General features: G+C 43.0%; 1 protein-coding gene across 1 annotated transcript; it reads left to right on the top strand.

The window, feature by feature from the left end:
- The first annotated feature begins 19,656 nt into the window (after positions 1-19,656).
- en1b (engrailed homeobox 1b) lies at positions 19,657-21,612 on the top strand. Its single transcript, XM_061705791.1, has 2 exons — positions 19,657-20,203; positions 21,293-21,612. The coding sequence occupies exons 1-2, from the start codon at positions 19,657-19,659 to the stop codon at positions 21,610-21,612; spliced, it is 867 nt and encodes a 288-aa protein (XP_061561775.1).
- Positions 21,613-21,872: the final 260 nt, after the last annotated feature.

Raw genomic sequence — 21,872 nt, 5'->3', positions numbered from 1 at the left:
AAGATTATGGGTCACAATGGAAACATGTGGGAACATTACTGAAACAAGGATAGGAGACAAATGATTGGCGACAAATAGAAAACAAACTGGAATACAGTGCGTCAACTGGTCTAATCAGGAATGCGCTGTTTTGGACAACGCAGGCTGATGAAGGGAGACACATGCATCCTGTATGATTGGACCAAATGATCCTCACTGAAATTGATGAAGAAATATTGACATAAGCAATGCTTTCGTTTCTATACCAATAGAAAAGAACAGTCAAATTTGGTTTGCATTTAAATTTGAGGGAGAAAATATATTTTTACTAGATTACCACAAGGTTACTGTGAAAGTCCAACCATTTATTCACAAGTAATAATAACAAGCATGTCTAAATTCACTCCCCCAGGAGGGCGTGACATGCAAAGATTCATTAGCCTTACTGTGTCATCTAGCAGAGGAGGGACATAAAGTTAACAAGAATAAATTGCAATGGTGTAAAAAACAAGTCAAATATCTGGTACATAATCTAAGTGTAGGAGGAAGGACTATATTAGAAGGCAGAAAAGCTACAGTTTTAAAAAACCCTAAACCACAAACAAAGAAACATATGATGTCATTTTTAGGTCTGACAAATTAAGGGAGAGCATGGATTCAAAACTATGCAGAAATGATTGCACCATTGTCAAAATTTATGTATGAAGCAAACCTTAAAATGACATCACCTGTTCTATGGAATACAGAGGCGGAAAAGACCTTCTGTGACATTAAACAACATTTGGTGTCCAGGGCTGCGCTCGGCCTTCCAAATTTAATGATAAAACATTCATTCAAATTGTAGATTGTAAACACTATGACATGACCTCCGTACTTACACAACAATATGGTGATAAACTGAGACCAATAGCTTATTTTTCAAATAGACTAGACAACGTGACGTGTGCATTACTGCATTGTGTCAGAGCAGTTGTGGCAGCTTCAATGGCAATAGAGAGCAGTTCCACGATTGTGTTATTTCATCCATTAACTCTTAAGGACCCACATACAGTGTCTGCTCTCCTATTGCAAACCAATATGGCGTTTTTAACACCTGCAAGATATTTATCTTGCATGGCCATCTTGCTGTCACAACCACATTTGACTGTTGAGCGATGCACAACCTTAAATCCAGCCACGCTAACACCCTTACCTGATGAAGGCACGCAGCATGATTGTCAGGAATTGGACGAACAAACTGCTGAATTAGTAGCATTAACCGAGGCATGCAAACTAAAAATAAATAAAGATGGTACAATCTATACTGATAGCCAGTAAGAGGGTTCCACAACAAGAACGCAATTCAAAGTGCAAAACTACAAAATGAAATTTACATTAGCAAAGAGAAAAAAAAATAAAAATAAATAACTATTCAAATGGGCTGCTATATTGAGACATGCTGTGTCACATGTCTCAACAGGAGGGATGGTAAGACAGATAAATCAATATTATACAACTTATGGTTTTAATTCCTATTAAAATAATAATAATAATAATAATAATAATTTGTAGAGCATGTATGATTTGTGCTAGGTATAATCCACAAGGCAATTTGAGGCCCAGGAGAGGAATATTGAATTAAACCAAAGTGAAGGAAAAAAGTATTGTTTGGTTATCATAGATGCATTTTCTAAATGGATCGAATTATTCTCAACAAAATCACCTGATGCTCTGACGGTGGCAAAAGCACTATGTAAAGACATCATTCCAAAATATGGCATACCTGAAACCATTTACAGTGATAATGGGACTCATTTTGTAAATCAAATAATCAATAAAATAGGAACCATGTTCCACATCAATTTGAAAAACCATTGTGCTTACCACCACCCTCAGAGTGTAGGTCGAGTGGAAAGAATGAATGGGACAATAAAAAATAGCAGAAAGAAACACGTGGGTTCATTTAACACACTGTAAAAGAGTCATTTCAGCTGAGTACTCAAATAGGGAAGGTGAGCAAAAGTCTGATAACGGAGCGGGAGCAGATGTGTAGATTCTGAAAACGCTTGCTGGTCAGTGAAGAAAAAAGACACCAACCCGTTTAGTGAGAACTCAGCAGAATGGCACACCCGCGTTGGTTACGAGATTCGATGAGTTGTTACGTAGCAACTTTGGTTACTATAGTGTTGATTTTGTTTTGTGGTACATGGGGCGTCCCACCCTAAATGCATTTTTTAGATAGGAAATCACCTAGAACTGGACCAATATGACCAACCCAATAATAAGAAATTTGGAAGCATTAACTTGTACCAAAAGGAGTACAGTTGATGATCAGAACTGTGGGCATGACCTCCAAATGCGGCAAAACAGTTTAATATTTTCTGCCCCCCAAAATCAAGATACTTTAATCATAATTCCATATGCGGCTCTCACCAATGATGCTCAAGGGAATGGGCAGAGTTGAGGATTGGTGAAACAGGTTATGATTGGTCCAGTTGGTCACAAAAAAATAGCAAAAGAATATAGAAAGAAGTTTAACATAAGCAAAATGGCCCATAGTTTAATATTGAAATACAAATCAAGTCACCCAGTGTGTTTGATGATGAGTTTGTGGGGATATTCTGGCGGAAAAGATCCCCACTTCCGACTAGCATTGTGTTATGGCAACCGTGTTGAACCAGAAATGCCATTAAAAAAACTTCAAAGAAAAGTGAACACATTTTAATGGTTAATAACATAACTACTTATGATTGGTTCCTTGTAGTCACAGGAGTTTCGGGACAAAATTCTATTCTAGTAGCACCGAATAATTTCACTTGTATAAACATGATTAGTAAAGGAAAAAAAAATAAAAAATAGGACCACTTAACGACACACGGTGTAAAGTAACCTTAAAAGTCGGACCAAAATTTATGCCAGTATCACGGAGCAGCAGCTGGTGGTGGTCCGGAGATGATAGACTGTTTGATAGATTACCTAAAGATCTGGATTGTGAACTATTATCACTTTGATATTGCATGTGTCAGTATACCCTATGCCTGTTCAAGATTTAATGGAAAGGGCACCAATGTTTTTGTCCAATCTAGAACATAGACAAAAAATAGATTTATCCTGGCAGAGGCAAAATTATCCAACATAAAATATACATCAACGCCATAGGTGTTCCTCATGGGGTTCCTAATCAATACAAATTAGCTGACCAAGTTGCAGGAGGACTTCATATGCTGGTGGTGTACGATGAATAAAAATGTTGATGGGATAAACTATATCCACTTCAATGTACAGAGATTAGGAAATTGGACTCAGAGTGGGTTGGAAGCTGTGCATGAGCAGCTCAAAGCTACCTCTTCAAGGACGTTCCAAAAGCGCATAGCTGTCGACACACTCCTCGCAAGAGAGGGAGGTGTTTGCGGTATGTTTGGAGAACAAACAATACTGCTTCAGATGGCAGCTTGACCAGAGCCATCGATGGTCTACGGACCCTCAATCAACACTCCTTGTGGGACAGCTGGATGGACGTTTTTGGTAAATATAAAACCCTAATTTCACCAATATTGATATCAATTGCTGTTTTTGCAGCAATTCTGACATTTTGTGGATGTTGTTGTATCCCATGCATTCGGGCTTTAATCAGTAAATTAATCACCACAGCCATAACCCCATGGAGAACCGTATGGAGATGATGTATCCATTACTGTTTGATGATAAAGATAATGATGATGATGATGATGATTTTGCTTTAACTGATTTGTTTCCTGATTCAGATGATTACGATGTTTAGACTACAAAATTCATGTATGACAAATTTACTCTGAGTATAAATGTATTTGTTTCATAAAAATGATTCTACAGTTAAAAAATCGAAATGAAGTGACTGTAAGATGATATGAGAATTTGTGCAAATACATGATAAACAGGAGGGAAATGTTAGATATATTGTAGAAGTTATCATTTATTTGCTTAGCTTGCATTAGTATGTCTTGTACAATGTTTAGAAAGAAAGATGTCTCGCCTTCAAGAAGATGACTCAGCAGGAATCATCTGAGAGAAGGACGTGGCCGGGACGTGGCAGGTGCCATGTTTTCACCTTGAAACCCTACCCTTAGTGTGTTGTGTCTTGTAGCTTAGTACGTTATGTCTTGTAAACTTAGAAACCTCCCTATTTTCAAATAAATGCAGGAGCGACGGGAGAGATTGTTTAGAGCGTGTTGAGAGGCTGTAACCTGAACAATCTCCCATGCGCCCTCCTCATGAGTAAAATGACCAACATCTTCATTCCTTTTGTGTTTATTCATTATAATGTTTGGTGAGATAAATCCCGTTACATTGTACATTGTATTATTGTAAATCACCTGACCTAGTCTATCGAGACCATTTCTTTGCTCAAATTGAAGATCATCAGTGGTCACTTTTTTCTGACTATTTGTATGTCACATCAACTGGCATTGCCTCACCGTGTGTCACATGCAGGAGCAGAGGGATTTGTATTAGATGGATACGACAGCTGTGCCACACATCACATTGGCTGTAGGAGCTAAGCATCAGGCGAAAGATTTTGGTCCCATGATCAGAGAGTGCGTAAAAGCCACTGATTGGTGTGTACTCTATGTACTCGGTACGCAGCTGGATTGGCCAAGATACTACAAAAGACCGCACGCATTGTGATGTCACACCCGTTGACAGTACTCACGACACACGGTGTAATGGCGTACGTGACTTAGTCAGCATTCACAATGTCATCTTTAAGACAGGCATGCTTGGAGAACATTTTTAATGCACCACACATCACATATACACATGAAGATACCATCCAGGAGGGGCACCCCCATGAATATGTTGCAAGGACAGTAGAGCAATCTCGAGTCAGACAAGACTTGCAAGGTACGTCCTACTCTGACACCGAGATGATGTTGTACACAGGTGGTTGTTGTTTTGGGGATCCGGAGAAGGGTCTTTTGGCAGCATATGCAGTGGTACAGCAAGATGACAGCGGTCAACTTGAGGTGAAGGAAACAGAGAAGTGGAAGGGAAGCAATCAGCAGAGTTGTCAGAATTGAGAGCGGTGGTAAGCGCTTAAGAATTAGCAGAGGGAAAAATTGTGAACATTTATACAGATTCAGCCTATGTTTGCGGTGTAGTGCATGTGGAGTTGTCACAATGGTTTTGAGCAGGTTTTTGACAGCGACAGGAACACCAATTAACCATCAGGATGAGATAATTAGACAATGCGAGGCTTTAATGAAGCCCCTCAAGGTGGTAGTGATAAAATGCAAAGGGCATAGTAAAGGTAATGGTTTGGTGGAACAAGGAAGTGAGGCGGCAGATGCCATAGCAAAGCAGACAGCAGTTTCCATGACAACATATGAGATGGTGTGTGCTGAATTAGGACCAGTTAAATTATTCCCGAAACTGACTTTAGATACCTGGACCAGAAACAAGTGTCTCCAAAAGCAAGAACTATTTGGAAGGCTAATAAAGCCTATACAGATACCACGGCCTTCTGGCGCCACCCTGACCGTCATCCTGTTCCCTTGGCAGTTCGGCTCTGGGTCTTGGGGGAGGAGGCTCATGGAGCAGCGCATGTAGGTAAAACTGCATTGATATTTGAATGAGTTTGACGTAGTGCCAAAAGCATATCATTCACCAGGACCTGTACTCTGTTTGTTTACGGAGAAGCTGTAGGGTGCAAGGGGTGCGAGCATTTACGTTGTTCCATGTGGAAGGGTACAGAGGTGTACAGAATACAAACATATGTACCCCAACATCCCAACGTTTCTTCACGTCACATGTTACTTCAATGTCAAAACACGGTAATGTTATTTTCCAAATACAAGTAAAATGCAAGTTTGATCTGGAATGTATGTTGAATATTTCGCTGTACACGCAGTTCTCAGTTTACGGGTTCTGCTCCTTACAGCCGCGACATAACCCAAATTTGCAAATAAGTTGGAAAGTACCATAGTCTACAGTAATATACGCTAACGGTGACAGTAAAGTCATAATTTCAGTAAATATTTGTCTATAAACATTTGTGTGTGAGGCCATCAATATAAAACATTTTTTTTATAAAGTATGGCCTTAACTGAGCATGCATTCTTGTGCCATGCAACCATGTATTCTTGTCAATCAGGTTTGCGAACTCATCACAGTACAGAATCTGCTCTTATCAAAGTGCTAAATGATATAAGGTTGAATACTCACTCAGGAAAGATGTCAATTCTGGTCTTTTTGGATCTCAGTGCGGCTTTTGATACGCTAGATCATAATATACTGCTGAATGGGTTGGAAACGTGGGAAGGACTAAATGGAACAGTTCTTAAATGGTTTAGGTACTACGTGGAGGAAAGGAGTTATTTTGTAACCATTGAAAGTGTTCAATCTCCTCAAATGGCAATGACCGATTGGGTCCCTCAAGGGTCAGTTCTTGGACCCCTCCTGTTCAGCCTGTATATGCTATTCTTGGGTCAAATTCTTCAGAACTTTAATTTTGACTATCATAGCTATGCAGATGACACACAGTTATATCTAGCAGTGTCTCCAGATGACTACGGTTCAATTGAGGTGTTGTGTCACTGTTTAAAACAGATAAATAACTGATTGAGCCAAGATTTTCTTCAATTAAACCACAACAAAACTGAGATCATTTTTTTGGGCATTAAAGAAAATAGGATTCCTGTTAGTAAATACCTGGAGTCACTCTCTTTAAAAACTAAAGACCCAGTCCGAAACCTTGGTGTACTGATCGATTCTGACCTGACTTTCTACAGTCATATCAAATCAATTACTAAAAGTGCCTTGTACCATCTGAAGAATATATCCAAAGCGAAGGCTTGTATGTGCCACGCAGAGCAGAAGAAGCCCATCCATGTTTTTATCTTAAGTAGGCTTGACTATTGTAATGGTCTTCTGACTGGACAAAAGAGCATTAAACAACTCCAGCTCATTCAGAATGCTGCAGCTTGGGATCTGACCAGAACAAAGAGGTCAGAGCATAGTACCCCAAATCTAAAGTCATTACACTGGCTCCCAGTCAGCTTTAGAATAGATTTTAAAGTTCTGCTACTGGTCTATAAATCATGAAATGGTTTAGGTCCTGTATACATGAAAGAAATGCTAATGGAATCGGAGATCGACAGACTCAGGTCAAATAGTGGAGCAAAGGCCAAAGCAAACATGGTGAAGCAGCATTTAGCTATTATGGAGCACACAAATGGAATAAGTTGCCAACAGAAGTGACGTCAGCCCCAAGTGTGAATGTTTTTAAGTCCAGGTTAGAAACTCTTCTTTTGTTCATGCTTTTTAGAGCATTTCCACTTATAAATCATCTTTCTTGCACTGTATGCTGTTTTAATTGTAATTGTATTTTTTTTCTTTGTTTTAAATGTTTACAAGCTGTTTTTTAAATGCTTTTAATCATGTAAAGCACATTGAGTTACCTTGTGTATGAAATCCGCTATCGAAATAAATTTGCTTTGCTTTGCTTTAATAGCTTATTATATTCCAAAACAACTTGATATAATGTTTCAACACACCACTACCATTTATTAATCAATGAAATTAAGCGCTACCAACTCGATCACGGTTGTTGACTTGGACAGCCTTTTTACCAACCAACACACCTCGTCACCATTTGAAGAAAACACGGCGAACGCGCCCATACATGCAGCCTGCCATCCTCACCCACAGCTCCCATGGAGGCGTACATGCATCAGTTATTCTGTAGAGTGAATGACTGAATCATGCGTTCCTGCGATGTGGATCGATAATTATTTGTGCATTGATTGAGTGGAATCCTTTCCTGTTCACCTAGCTGAAGTTGTTGGCTTCTGACGGACTAGGAAAATGTGAATTATGGTCGGGCTTCACAATGAAGCTCGATGGAAACCAGGACCTATCCTCCAGCCCAGAGCCCCCCCAATCCACCAGATACTGCCTGCCCGTGCCCCTGTTGCGCACAGCTGGAAGCCTTTTGACAGAGTAAACTGGACCACCGTCAACCACTTGGGGAGGCGGAAGAGGCTTGGCCGCTGGGACCATGGTACTCTCCCTGACCGGTTTGACCAGGCTGGCGTGGAAGGTGGGATGGACCCTCAGGGTTTGAGGCAAACACAGGCGAACTGAAGAGGCACCCATGAGCACGAACCGTGGAGCAAGTTTCCTGGAAACAACATAGAGAGGCAAGTCCCTCGTCGAGAGCCAGACTGGTACACTTTGGAGCTGGTCGGCTCCTTCCAGAATCTAGAGATGAATTGGGCCCCTTGTCTGAAACAATATCCTTTGGGAATCCATGGATACAAAACAGGAGTGATCATAATTTCAGCTGTTTATTTGGCTGAAGGCAGCTTGCAGACATTCCAACAGCTTCTTCCCTCTTGCGATCAACTTCTTAAACACCTAACCTACAATTTCATTACAACATGCTGGCAATTTTTTGACTTGACTTTGTTGTCACATTTCTGTGGGGCCAATTATTATACTCGTGCACTCCCTGTAGTTGTCTCGCCATGCTGCACTATTGGCATATACTGGCCACTCATGGCAGAGTAGCATCTGCTCCATTTGCACACTGATTGAGGAGTATCTGCAACATTTGCACAACCAACATTGTCCCAGACTATCGCACTACTCGTCACTTTAAACCGCATACACTCCTTGAAGTCTCGGCGCCCTTTGCACAATGGTCATTGCACCGGACTATTGCAATATTAGTCATTTGAACTGCTCTAAGTGCTAGAGGACTCTGCATCTTTTTGCACAATTGTAAAAAAAAATAATAATAATAATAATGTACCGGCATTACCAGATAACTAGCAACCCTTTACTGCTCAGTGACTGTTTTTTTTTTTTTTTTTTTTTTTTTTTTGTCAATGTCTTTCTGTCTCCAAAGTGTTCTGTAAATTGACTGTCTGTTGTCGTACTCGAGTGGCTCCAACTATCGGAGACAAATTCCTCGTGTGTTTTTGGACATACTTGGAAAATAAAGATGATTCTGATTCTGATTCTGAATGTGTGCGTGAGTGGATCAATGCCAGGCTTTGTAAAACGCTTTGGGCACTGTGATGGTGTAGATAAAACGCTAAATAAGTGCAGTCCATTTACCATTTACATCAGAATCAGAATGCTCCTTGCTCCTTGGAGGGCCACCAAAACTGCTGGGAAATAGAATGCATTGTTCGTATGATGCCCAAATGGCAGGTGAGCAGGCCCACACCCAATGGTCCATTGGGTGTGGGCCCAATGGACCACCTGTGGTCTGAAAGAGACAGCGACAAACAAGCGTTTCACCGGACAGCCACTGGGTGCTGGGCTTTCACCATTTACTTGCTTCACCGAAGATTCTATTTTCCAAGTTAGCCCTCCACCATGAACTGTCAGCTGGGATCAGGAACCATGAGGATTGTAGCAGTAGTGAACTACAACCTGAGCTGCTGGAAGGCCTTCTCTGCTTCAGGGACCACTGGAATGAAACCTGGGGAGACGTGAGTGCACGGAGAAATGTGGCTATGCTGCTGAACTTTTTGATAAGCTGCCTGTAAAAGTTAGCAAATCCAAAGAGTTGCTGCACCTTTTTGCGGCTATCAGGTGTAGGCCACTGAGCCACAGTGCTAACTTTAGCCTGGACCATTTGCATTTTTCCAGGGGCTATGATGAAGCCCAGGAAAGATACAGTGTCCGCATTAAATTCACTTTTTTCGGCTTTGACATACAAATGGTTTTCTAAAACCACTGGCAAACAGGGGGAATAGATAAAAATGTCATCCAAGTACACATGCACACAGATGTTTAGGAAGTCTCTGAGAACATCATTAATCATTGCTTGGAAAACCATAGGTACATTACTTAGTCCAAATGGCAAGATATTCATAATGACGAGTTAAAGCCGGTCTTCCATTTGTCCCCCTCTCTGATTCGAACCAGGTGGTATGCATTTCTCAAATCTAAATTTTGTAAAAATGTTGGCCTGTTGAAGCTCATCAAGGGCTGACAACATCCGGCAGAGGATATCAATAGTTAACAGTCATGTCATTAAGTGGACTGTAACCAACACCAGGTCTGAGAGTCCCATCATTTTCCCCCCGACAAAAACGAACATCGCCCCCGCTGGTCATTAAGAGAGTCAAATAAAGCCAGCCATTAGGTCTCTATATAGTCATTCATGGCCTTTTTTTTCAGGACCCAAGATGGACTGCAGTCTTCCCTTAGGAATGGGGGCCCCTCGAATCAAATCAATGGGACAGTCATAAGGTCTGTGAGGAGTAAGAGAAGTAGCCTTACCTTTGCTAAAAACCTCTCCCAGATCATGGTAGCAACTGGGAACAGTAGTCAGGTTGGGAGGTTCACAGTCTGTGTGAGGAGAAACTAACAACTATCTTGACCTTTATATCATGATCTCCCTTTGCAATTCTTTCCCCAGTTCAAAACTTTGCCAGTATCCGAATCAATGTGCAGACTGTTTTTCTTCAACCAAGGAAAGCCCAGTATGATAGGATGGAAATTAGAATGATACAAAAGAAAAAAACATGAGTTTATGGTGTTCACTCGCATTTAGGTCCATATGTTCAGTTTTATGGGTAACTTTAATAATGACGCTCCCACCAAGAGCACTGGCTCGTAATGACTTGGATAACTGTCCCCCGGACTCATGGCTGTGGTGTCCTTGAGCAAGACACTGATACCCCGAAATGCTCCCCGGGCGCTTCAGCTGCCCCCTCCTCCAGTGTGTACCATTAACATGTGTATGTGTTCACTGTGATGGGTAAACAAACAATGAACAAAGAACAAATTTCATGTGCATGCATGCATGTTCAAGACAATAAAGGTGATTCTTCTTCTTCTTCTGTTCCGTTTTCAAGCTAACCTTTTTGGCATACTCCTAATCCATCAAACTATAATCAGCCCCTGAGTCAAAGAGTTACAGAAATGAAATGTCATGATGTTTTACTGTTGTTTCCGTTAAGGCCCGCTGGGGGGAATTTATGAGGAAACGGCTAACCAGTATCCTATTTACCGGTGAGCCTGATCTTTTGCTACACACGAGGAGATGACCCATCTACCCACAACAGAAACACCTCCCTTCTCGCAGGCGACGACGACGGTCTACTGCAGATAGCTTGGCTCGTCCCAGCTTAATGGGTTCCAATGGCTCCGCTGAACAGACCTGATGCAGAACTGTTAGGACACTCCACCCACAAGGTGGAGACACTGCAGCATCGCTCTGATGGTGACAGCTTCTCTTGCACTCCTGTAGACGATTGTCCGTTCTTATAGCTAGCTTAAAGAGTGAAGATTTAAGGGTCGATCAGGCACTAGCAAATCTTGTAGCTCATCAGAGAGTCATTTTAACAAGATATTATAAAGGACCGTGGCGTTCCATCCGCTGTCCGTGGCCAGAGTACGAAATCGGAATGCATAATCAGACACTGACTCTTTACCTTGCCTGATGTGACTCAGTACCTGTGCTTTTTCACAATCTGACGAAACAGAATCAAAAGTCCTCCGCAGGGCCTCGATAAAGTCATTGAGAGAGTCACAGATGGATGAACTCCGGGACCACTCAGCTGTGGCCCAGGGAGGTGCGACACCATAAAGGCTACATTGGGGTGTTCCGTAATGAAGGCAGATGGCAAAGGTTCATAGTGTCTACAATGAACGGTCGGCATTCTCCAGACTCAACTGAGAAATTCTCTATGGAGATAGGTGAAGAGCAGAGGTCTGGGGAAGGGTTATGGTAGCCTATGGTAGTGAAGACTGAATCAACAGGATATGTTTCCTCCGTGAGGTGGGAAAGAACGTGTTGCACTTGGGAAGATAGGAGGTCGACTTGGGTAGCCATGGCGGCTTTAAAACCTTCCTGACTGTTCGCCAGTTCTCTCACTCCATGTTGCAGAGGTCAGCAGTCTTTCCTGTTGATTAAAGATGGGCACCTTAGGAATGTGACCACGTGACCGATTCGGGAAGCGCTTCAGACTTTGCCGTGAGGTTTGACAGCAATATAAACCCCTCATGCAGGCTCCATTCAAAATGTGTGTGTGTGTGTTTTTTATTTTATTTATTATTTTTTAATAGAGTCGCGGTCAGATCAGAGTTTGGATTGTGTAGTTTGTATAAGCTACTGAAGTTTGGAGAGTGTTTACAGCATAGTTTGGACATAGCTTGGACAGCAGAGATAGCGAGTTAATTAAATCACTCCTCGGCATCCTTGGAAACAGGCTGCTGGCCGCTAACGCAGCACCCTGGTCTGATAGCCCAGCGGTTAGTAATCTCGACTCTCAATCTGGGATGTGGTTGTCGTGTGAGTATGAACCACAAGCAGGAGGGTACCGCGTAAATAACTGTCATTGAAGCTTATCAATTTGTTTTTCAAAAACTGGATTTTCCACCATTTCTTATTTTATTCAAAGGGAAGGTATGTATTGTGTTCCAAGAAAGTAAGGTACAATAAAACCTCACTGGGAGAGGAAAAATTACTGTAGCCCCAATTTATATAATCTTACGCTTGAATTAATCCCTTAAAAAAATGGTGATAAACTGTTATTTCTAAATAAGCACTTTCAAAGTCCTCTCTCTGCTTAAGCCCATGCCATTTTCAGAACGTGACAGAAAAACATTATACAACCTGCCATACCAGTGATGGTGAACATTTTACGCACAGAGTACATTCAAAAATAATACATTTTACACATTATGTCGGGAAACTACTTGATGAAACATTGTTTTGTAATCGTCAGTCGTAGTCATTCACAGGAGCCAAAAAGATGCAAAAATGCATCTTATCACATACAATATGTGGTTAAGATACAGCTGCCTGTGATTATGCACATGGCCAGCACGTGGTTTCATGTGCACATGAAGCATCAAGAAATGAACCATTACTCGAACTAATGGCCGAAGTTTTACGATGCTTCGTGAAGCTTCATCTCGCCATCACTACGTGCCGCCCAACAATACTCAAACTGACAATAATCTAAACACTTGGCAAAACTAGGCTTACTTGGAACGTGGCTTTGAAAACAAGATTTAGAACTCTGACTCGGACAAGATGAACTAGCACAGGACAAAGGGAAACAGACTATATATACACCCGTAGACACAAGGTAATGGGGAACAAGTGGAAACAATCATTGCTGGAAAGACAATCAGACTGGGAGGAAACACAGGCGAAAGGGCAATTTACCTGTAACGAGAGGAGACGATTACAAAAATAGGAAGTGAACACAAAACAAACAAAAATCCAGCCAGATTTCTTAGACCTGACAGGTATAATCTATGTTTGGGAGATCCTTGATTAATTTCGCCTTGTTGGTGATGTCTGTATGGCAAACTGTGGCCAGGGAAATAATTTCACATCGGCATGATTCGGCTTTGGATTGGGAAATGCCGCATATGTCACACCCAAGGCGCCCATCTTAATAGAGCAGGTTGGTCTGCTGACCTCTGACCTCAGGTTTTAAAACCGCCATGGCCACCCAAGTCGTCCTCCTGTCTTCCACAGTTCAACAGATTCTTTCTCATCTCACGAAGTACAGTATACATATATTGTGTTTGACATATATTGTGTTTTACAACAACTAGTAATCTATTTTTTTATGGTTTGATAAATGTGATAAACTACAGTATACCGTATATCAAACATACATCAAACCCCTATACAAGCTGACCGTTCATGGCGTCCATATATCCAATTTGTGGAGGTATGTGGGGGGGTGGGTGATCGCGAGGCGTCATTTGACACTTGACAGCAGCGTAGTGGAGGTTTTCGGCGATTCTCCAGCCTGAAGCGTTTCAGTCGTTGAAGTCTTCTTCCTCTTTTCCGATAGCCTGCTTTTCGTGTCACGTCTCCGGAGCTCAGCTGGGATGTCCGCTGGTATGTCACCGGCGATCGATGTCCGTAGGGAGATAAGGAAGTCACGACTGAGAGAAATTCTCCCCAGTCATGACAGGTTAGGAAATATGGCAGCAGCGTTAAGACACTCAGTTATAATCAAGTGGATAAAATTTCTCCCAAGCCACATCGCTGGGTCACTAGCAAGTTCACTTCCATACAAGTTAAAAGAAACAAGATAAGGATCAATAAATGCAATACAAACAGCTCAGTAAGGACGAGAGTTACTGGTTCACACGCACTGCAGCGCCCACACACCTTTCAGACAAGGGTCTGCGAAAATTATTGTTTTCATTTACAAACTAGGCCTACATTAGTGTATGATTATTTTTCTGCCCCCATGGATCGGTAAAATGCCATTTGCAGTGCGCCACCAACTGGGCTAGCGCACAAAATGAATTGGGCATTCACTTAATATAAAACATTGAATACTGAAATATACATCCATCCATTTTCTGAGCTGCTTCTCCTCACTAGGGTCGCGGGCGTGCTGGAGCCTATCCCAGCTGTCATCGGGCAGGAGGCGGGGTAAACCCTGAACTGGTTGCCAGCCAATCGTAGGGCACATACAAACAAGCAACCAGTCGCACCCACAGTCACACCTAGGGGCAATTTAGAGTCTCCAATTAATGCATGTTTTTGGGATGTGGGAGGAAACCGGAGTGCCTGGAGAAAACCCACACAGGCACGGGGAGAACATTCAAACTCCACACAGGTGGGGCCGGGGATTGAACCCGGGTCCTCAGAACTGTGAGGCTCTAACCAGTCGTCCACCGTGCCGCCCTGAAAAATACAGCAAGATGTAAAAGGAACTACAGGCTTGATCAGCATTGTCATTGCTCTAGTCGTCGCTTGGGTGAAATAACTTTTTTTTTTTTACAAAAAATTTCAGATTGCATGTTTAAAAGGTGAAATTTACCACCTTGTAATGTGATACTGAATTTATCACGTTATAATGGGAAATTTATGTTATAATGTGAAACCTATCACATTAAAATGTGAAACCTATCATGTTAAAACGTGATACCGAACTTTTTTTCTGGTGTTTTTCTGTTCCCCCTTCTGAAAGGAGAATTTTTTGTTTCAAATAGCAAAACAAATAACCTCCGTGTGTCATTTATACATTAGATTAATTGATCGTATACTGTATATCATCTCGGTGTCTGGATTAAAGCCACAATGATACGAGTACCCTTTGTACTACTTTCAGTAAAAGCTCAGTTAAGTTCCTGCATTGATTCAATTTGCCAGTTATTAGATGGGACCATTTATCTTCCCCTTAAGCTTTGACAAACTTCTCAGCGAGACGCAATAAGACTAGGGGAGTAATCTGTCGCCTACGTCTCATTAGGACTCTAAAAAGGTTCCCTTAAATCTTAATTATTTATCTGCCTGAATATCAGCTTAATTATTGATCGTAGGTTAGGGTGTGTGTGCGCGTCTGAAGGCCAAAGATCAGACCTTAGCTTCCCTCCTGATTAATGGATGAGCATGAGGAGCCCTTCATGTATTATTACTGGAGAACCTGGACCTTGAAGAGCGCCTAGCAGACAGAGACAGGAAACTCTGAATAATAATTGTCATTTAGTATGCAAACTTGTCCTCTCAGGCTGCACGGTAGTTGAGTGGTTAGCACATCTGGCTCACAGATCTGAGGTTGGGGGTTTGGTTCCTGGCGCCTTCCTGTGTGGCGTTTGTGTGTTGTCCCCGTGCTTGCGTGGTTTTCTTTGGGTACTCCAGTTTCCTCCCACATTCCCAAAACATGCATGCACGTTAATACTAAATTGTCGTTGGCTGTTAATGTGAGTGCGCATGGTTATTTGTATGTATGTGCCCTGCGATTGGCTGGCGAGCAGTCCAGGTTGTAGCCCGCCTCTCGTCCGAAGTCAGCTGGGATAGGCTTCAGCACACCACCGACCCTCGTCAGAGGTTAATCTGTATAAAAGATGGATGGATGACTTGTCCTCTGTACATTGATGGCATTTCAATGTTCAAGGGAGCACAAAGAAATGTTTCTTTGTAAAATTCCTCTAGCATTTGTCATTTCAAGCCAGCCCCAACTAACAAATGTAGTCCCAAATTATGAAACAATATAGTCGTTTTTTTGTTCACTATTTTCCACTCGTTATCACGTTGTATCAAATAGTTTGTGTAACCTTAGATGTCAGTGAATAGGCGATATTAAATGTTTTAGAATCATTTATAGATGTGACATCATTGATCATATTTTTTGTTTGTTTATTTGTTTAATATTTACTGTAGAAACGTCAGCATATTCATTGAGCACTTCTGGTTGAACAGTGTTATTACAGCAGCTCGACGCTCACATCTACTGGACAAATTGAATATTGCAAGGAAAGCCCGTCTCCGCGCAGGGCGTTCATAGCAGTCAAACATACCAATTTGGCACGCACGTGCCGCAGTGTTTTACCTTTGTTATAAGTGACAGAAAATGTGCAAATATCACAGCCTTGCATTAAGGAAATACAAGAAAAGAAAAAGGAAATCAACAATAACTACTCATATCATTAAATGCCGGATGCTCGTGGAAACAATCTTAAAGGATCATTCAGCACATTTAAACATCAGGAATGAATGGAGTAAGAAACAAACCTGTAGAGTCTCGACAGGTTTGTTTCACCCCTTCATACTATATATGGATATTAGGATTCACACCGTCATACCGAAGAAGTGACTTTCAACCTTTCCCTGTCAGGAGTCACCACAGCGAGTCACTTGCATGATTTGTTTTGGCACAGTTTTTACGCCATTCCTGATGCCTTAGTATGCACCCTGAAAATCAAGTCAAAATGCATTCTACGCTTCTGACAGTAGATGTCAGAAGAGGACTTGCAAATATTTCTATGAAATTCATTCATTCATACATTCATTTTCCGAACCGCTTCTCCTCACTGAGGGTCGCGGGTGTGCCGGAGCCTATCCCAGGCGACTGTGGGCGAGAGGCGTGGTACACCCTGAACTGGTCGCCAGCCAGTCGCAGGGCACATATCAACAAACAACAATTCGGACTCACATTCACACCTACGGACAATGTAGAGTCTTCAATTAACCTACCGTGCATGTTTTTTGGAAAGTGGGAGGAAACCGGAGTGCCCGGAGAAAACCCACGCAGGCACGTGGAGAACGTGGAAACTCCACACAGGCGAGGCCGGGATTTGAACCCTGGCCCTCAGAACTGCGAGGAAAATGTGCTAACCAGTCGGCCAATAAAATTCCCCAACGTAAACGTATTTTTATTGATTTACTTTTTCCAGTTCCTTTTTATTTTATTTTATTTTATTTTTATTTATTTTTACATGCGGGCCGCTATTCAATTCCCCATTCGATCTTACACAGCAAAACTAAATCTAACAAGCGGAAAACAACCAAAATGCTCCACGACTTCCGCCTTCCGCCGCTAGGTGTCAGCACAAGCCGTCGGAGAGAAGAACCAAGCTATTGCGATCGTCTCAACTATTTGATCGTCTGAGTCTAAGAGCTTGAGACATGTATCTGGTGATGTGGTTTTAGTGTATTTGCACATTTTTAAAACTGATATACACACACACACACACACACACACGCGAAATTTCTGAATGGAAGTGAAACAAATAGTAGCTTTTGAGACTGTAAAAGTTGCAGTTGCATATGGACGTCTCAAGTCCAAAAGCTCTGTAACGGATATATATATTGTTTTCAAGTCTATTTAGATTATGTATTCTTTAAAAATGTATCTATAACAATTGTTATTCTGATTTTAATCAAGTACAAACATATATCGTATTTTCCCCTCCAGTATTTAAACTACTGTACTGACACTGAACGTTTGAGTATTTTTACATAAAGTCAATTTATGTCCCTATGTCCATATCGTCTCTCTTCGAGGTGAATTACTAATGCACAGTGACGTATTGGGGGACACGAAGTAAAAGAATATTTTTAGCGACGCCAATGACACGACTTGCAACAGAACACTTGGCGTACTGTTGAATATTGAAGTTATATACTGGATGCGGTGGTAATAAATAAAAGTGGAGCATGATTGTTAATTAGAGAGAAAGGTACACCGCCATGCATTTGCTTTGACAAAGACCATGACGCGCCTTCCCCTCCCCGTGCGCGTGGGTGTGGGTTGTACGTGTAGTATATAGGCTACTCAATAAAAGCGAGGCTGAAGTCCGTCCGTGCATTTATCATCCTATTACGGCGACAAATCTGACTCCCAATACACGAGAGCGAAAATGAATTACCAACGCGAAGCCGTCAATAAAGTCATTTCTGTAAATGGTGTCTCCGAGGGCCCCGGCTATTATTCAACCAGCTTTATCAGCACCTTGGAAATGACGCGGCTTGTAACGTGGGCCCCTGCTTCACTGTGATTAAGGGCCCTGCCAGGGACCGGTGACAGCGCTTTTCACTGGGCTTTTATTCAGCCCTTTGCCGGTGATGAACACCGGCCCGATCGGGCGGAATGACGACTAATTAAAAGCAATAAATTATCTTTTGCGGGTCCTCTCATGCAGCCCCTCTTTGCGGCACAAGATAAGAGCAGACTGAGTGCTCATTTGCGCACAAAAGGTGCTGCGGCTAAACAGCATACTGATACTGTCCTAATTTGAATTTAATTAAGTAGCCACGGCTTCCGACTCCGGCCTGTGGGATAAAGATTTCATTGCGTTCAACATCAACACGTCCGCGCTCTCATGCTAGTCTGATAATTAATAATGTTATTATTCCAAATCGCCAATTAGAGCGTGAAAGCAACTTTTTCTCGGACATGTTACGACCATTATATAAGCTATAGGAATATTGTTTTAGGGCTTCACTGTCTGTAAATATTACGTTGACCCTCCTCCTGGTATTTCTCATCGAGGATGATGAAAATTTAAATTCAATTTGATTTTTTTATGAAAAATAGTCCCCTTTTGCTGTGATGGCATATTAAAACTGAGCTTTAACTTTATGGTGAATGTGTCAATATGATATTTCTTGAACCATTGTGCTCCACGTATGATGAAATTTGTAATACTTGATCATCGTGTGTTCATAAGATGTTCTGGTGTGTATGTAGGCCTATATATGTATTGCTATTTTTTCCCCTGAATGTTAGTTTTCCTCTTACAATTTTCCTTTGGCCTTTTTTTTTTTTTTTTTTTTATTTTAATTTATTTTTTTAATTTGACTTATTCGCCTCGGGTGGGAGAAATAAAAGCGCATAATTTGTGAAATGAGGTTATCTAACTTGAGCATTCCTGGACTTGTGGAATGGAAATGCTGTCAGGTGGCATATGCACGCAGACCAGGTGTAAAGTTGAGCGAGTGACTTTGTTTTTGTTTGTGCGCTGCGTATGTGGAAGTGCAAGTGCGCCTCGAGCTGGCGACTTTGCTCGCACGCAGGCGCGTGTCCGCGCTCGCTCGACTCCTCCGCTGCGATTGGACGAGGCGCGTTGCGACAGGCGGGCTCTCGCGATCCGATTGGTCCGCCGCACGCGCGTACTTGCCCTCGCGCCCCGGCTGGGTTGTAAGAGGCAGACCGGAACCGGAGAAGGACGACAACGCTTTTTGGGAGAGTCCGCACATACTCGAGGTTGCCAGTGTTTCGTCGCTCGCTATGCCATCTCTCGGAACATTTTGATGAAGCGAAGGCATGCGGTGGTTGCGGCTAATGCTTTAAAAAGTCGTTCGATCGCTTCCCTCGGGCCCCAAAGGTGTCTTTGTTTTTACATGCGGCGCGACTAAATTGGATAACAAAGGGGCGGGTGAGCAACAAGTGGAGTGTGTCGCGGAGAGGCCGACGTTTGTCACCGTCCGCAGCCATGGAAGAGCCAAAGGAGCCCACCGGCGGCCGGGACTCGACCGAGGACGAGAGCGTGTCCCTGTCACCCAACCTGCCATCCCCCGCCATCATCCTCCCGCACCAGGCCGCCCAGCAGGCTCACAGAACCACCAACTTTTTTATCGACAACATCCTGCGGCCAGACTTCGGCTGCAAAAAGGAGCCGGGCTGCCGCGAGCGGAACCAGACGGCGGGCAGAGAAAACATCAACCCGCTGGCGGCGAGGCCGCACGCCGGCAGCCTCTGCTTGGACTCCAACTGCAGCAGCGACAGCGCCTCGTCGTCGCCGTCCTCGTCCTCGTCCTCGTCGTCCTCGTCGTCCTCGTCGTCGCCCTCGTCCAAGCAGAACTCGGCCAAACAAGCCGAAGCGGCGAGCAACGGCGGCGGCAGATACGCAGACAGCCCCTCGGCGATCGTGGTGATGAACGGCGGCAACGGAGCGTCGCAGCCGGCGCAGAAGGAGCAGCCCGGCATGCTGTGGCCAGCCTGGGTGTACTGCACGCGCTACTCGGACCGGCCCTCATCTGGTAAGGCGCTAAAAGCCCCCCAAGCACAGCACGTCGCTCCATTCGGGACTGTACGCTTTGAAACCCCACCGGCGCGCTGTACTGTGCTGACACAAGCTTGCTCCAACTCGGCCAATCGCAACACAACAGTCGATCAAATTAACAGTAGGATATTAAAGCAAATTGAAACATGATTCAATGCTAATGCAACACGCGGCGCGGCTCGGATTTCACACATTACAAAAACAGCTTTTCACTATCGTTTTCTTGCAAGTTGGAACATTGGACCTTGTGTGCAGTGTTCATCCTTTTTTTTTTTAAATAATAAAATTAACTCGTGTGAGCCACGGCGGAGTCAATATATAGAAATTATTTGACGACTGGTTTTATAGACAATTGTTGTCATTATATTCGAGCAGAATCACAACGCTGTAAAAATCAATACAGGACACACACGCACACACACAAAATTTAAAAATCACGAATATGTATTTTTTTTAAAGATTTTCACAAATTGAGTTAGTTGCGATGCTGTGCTGACTGAATCATTGAAAGAAATCAGACCAAATAGTTTATTTACATCATTCGTTTAATATAAGATGTCTGTCTGTTCGTGCAGTGTTTTATTCCGAGACATTCAAAACAAACAAAACAAAACAAAACAGGTGGCTATCTTGTACCCAATAATCACACTGTTTACATCCATCACTGCATATCACATATTCGCGTGTTTTGTTAACACAGACTTTTCATTTTCGTGATATGTTTAACGCTTTGTATCCCCCCCCCCTTCAATTTTCGCCATTTGTGGTTTGACGGTATTGTGATTTGTATTTAAAATACATTTTTTTGGGGGGGGGGGGGGTCAGATTTATTTCAAAAGAGAATTCCAAATGTGACTGTCATTAATTGTTACAGCAGGTAACGAAGTGCAGCTCGAGCTCTCGCTTTGCCTCGTTTTTATATTTGCGCTCGACTGGAACAACGGGCGCAGTTTAGATCTGACGTTGGCGCCCGCGCTGTCAGCTCCTCGTCCTCGTCCGCTTCCGCGCCTCTCTCGGGCGACACGTGGATATTTACGTGTTCGTGCCATTGTTGTTTCCACACCAGGGCCGAGGACACGCAAACTGAAGAAGAAGAAGAGCAGCAAGGAGGACAAGCGGCCCAGGACGGCGTTCACGGCCGAGCAGCTGCAGAGACTGAAAGCCGAGTTCCAGGCCAACCGCTACATCACGGAGCAGCGAAGACAGTCGCTGGCCCAGGAACTCAACCTGAACGAGTCCCAGATCAAAATCTGGTTCCAGAACAAGCGGGCCAAGATCAAAAAGGCCACGGGCTACAAGAACGGCCTGGCGCTTCAGCTCATGGCCCAAGGACTGTACAACCACTCGACCACCACCGTGCAGGACGAGAAGGAGGACAGCGAGTAGACGCGCACGCGCACTACTGCGACACGGACATCGAAGTTTATATAGCCGCTGCAGTTATCGTGTGGTACGCGAGTATATTTAATTCACCCCCCCCCCCCCCCACACCCCGTCTCTCATCAACATGCATAAATGTGCCCCTTCATCTTTCCTTCCCGCACATCGCACACTCAGAAAAGCCAAAGATTTTCATATGTTCACGTGTATGGATTAAAAATGTACAATTAAAAAAAAAATGAACAAAAGAAGAAAGAAAGAAAAGA

This window comes from Phycodurus eques, chromosome 1, assembly GCF_024500275.1.
Source record: "Phycodurus eques isolate BA_2022a chromosome 1, UOR_Pequ_1.1, whole genome shotgun sequence".
NCBI classification, from domain to species: domain Eukaryota; kingdom Metazoa; phylum Chordata; class Actinopteri; order Syngnathiformes; family Syngnathidae; genus Phycodurus; species Phycodurus eques.
This window is presented reverse-complemented; position numbering and strand designations above follow the sequence as displayed.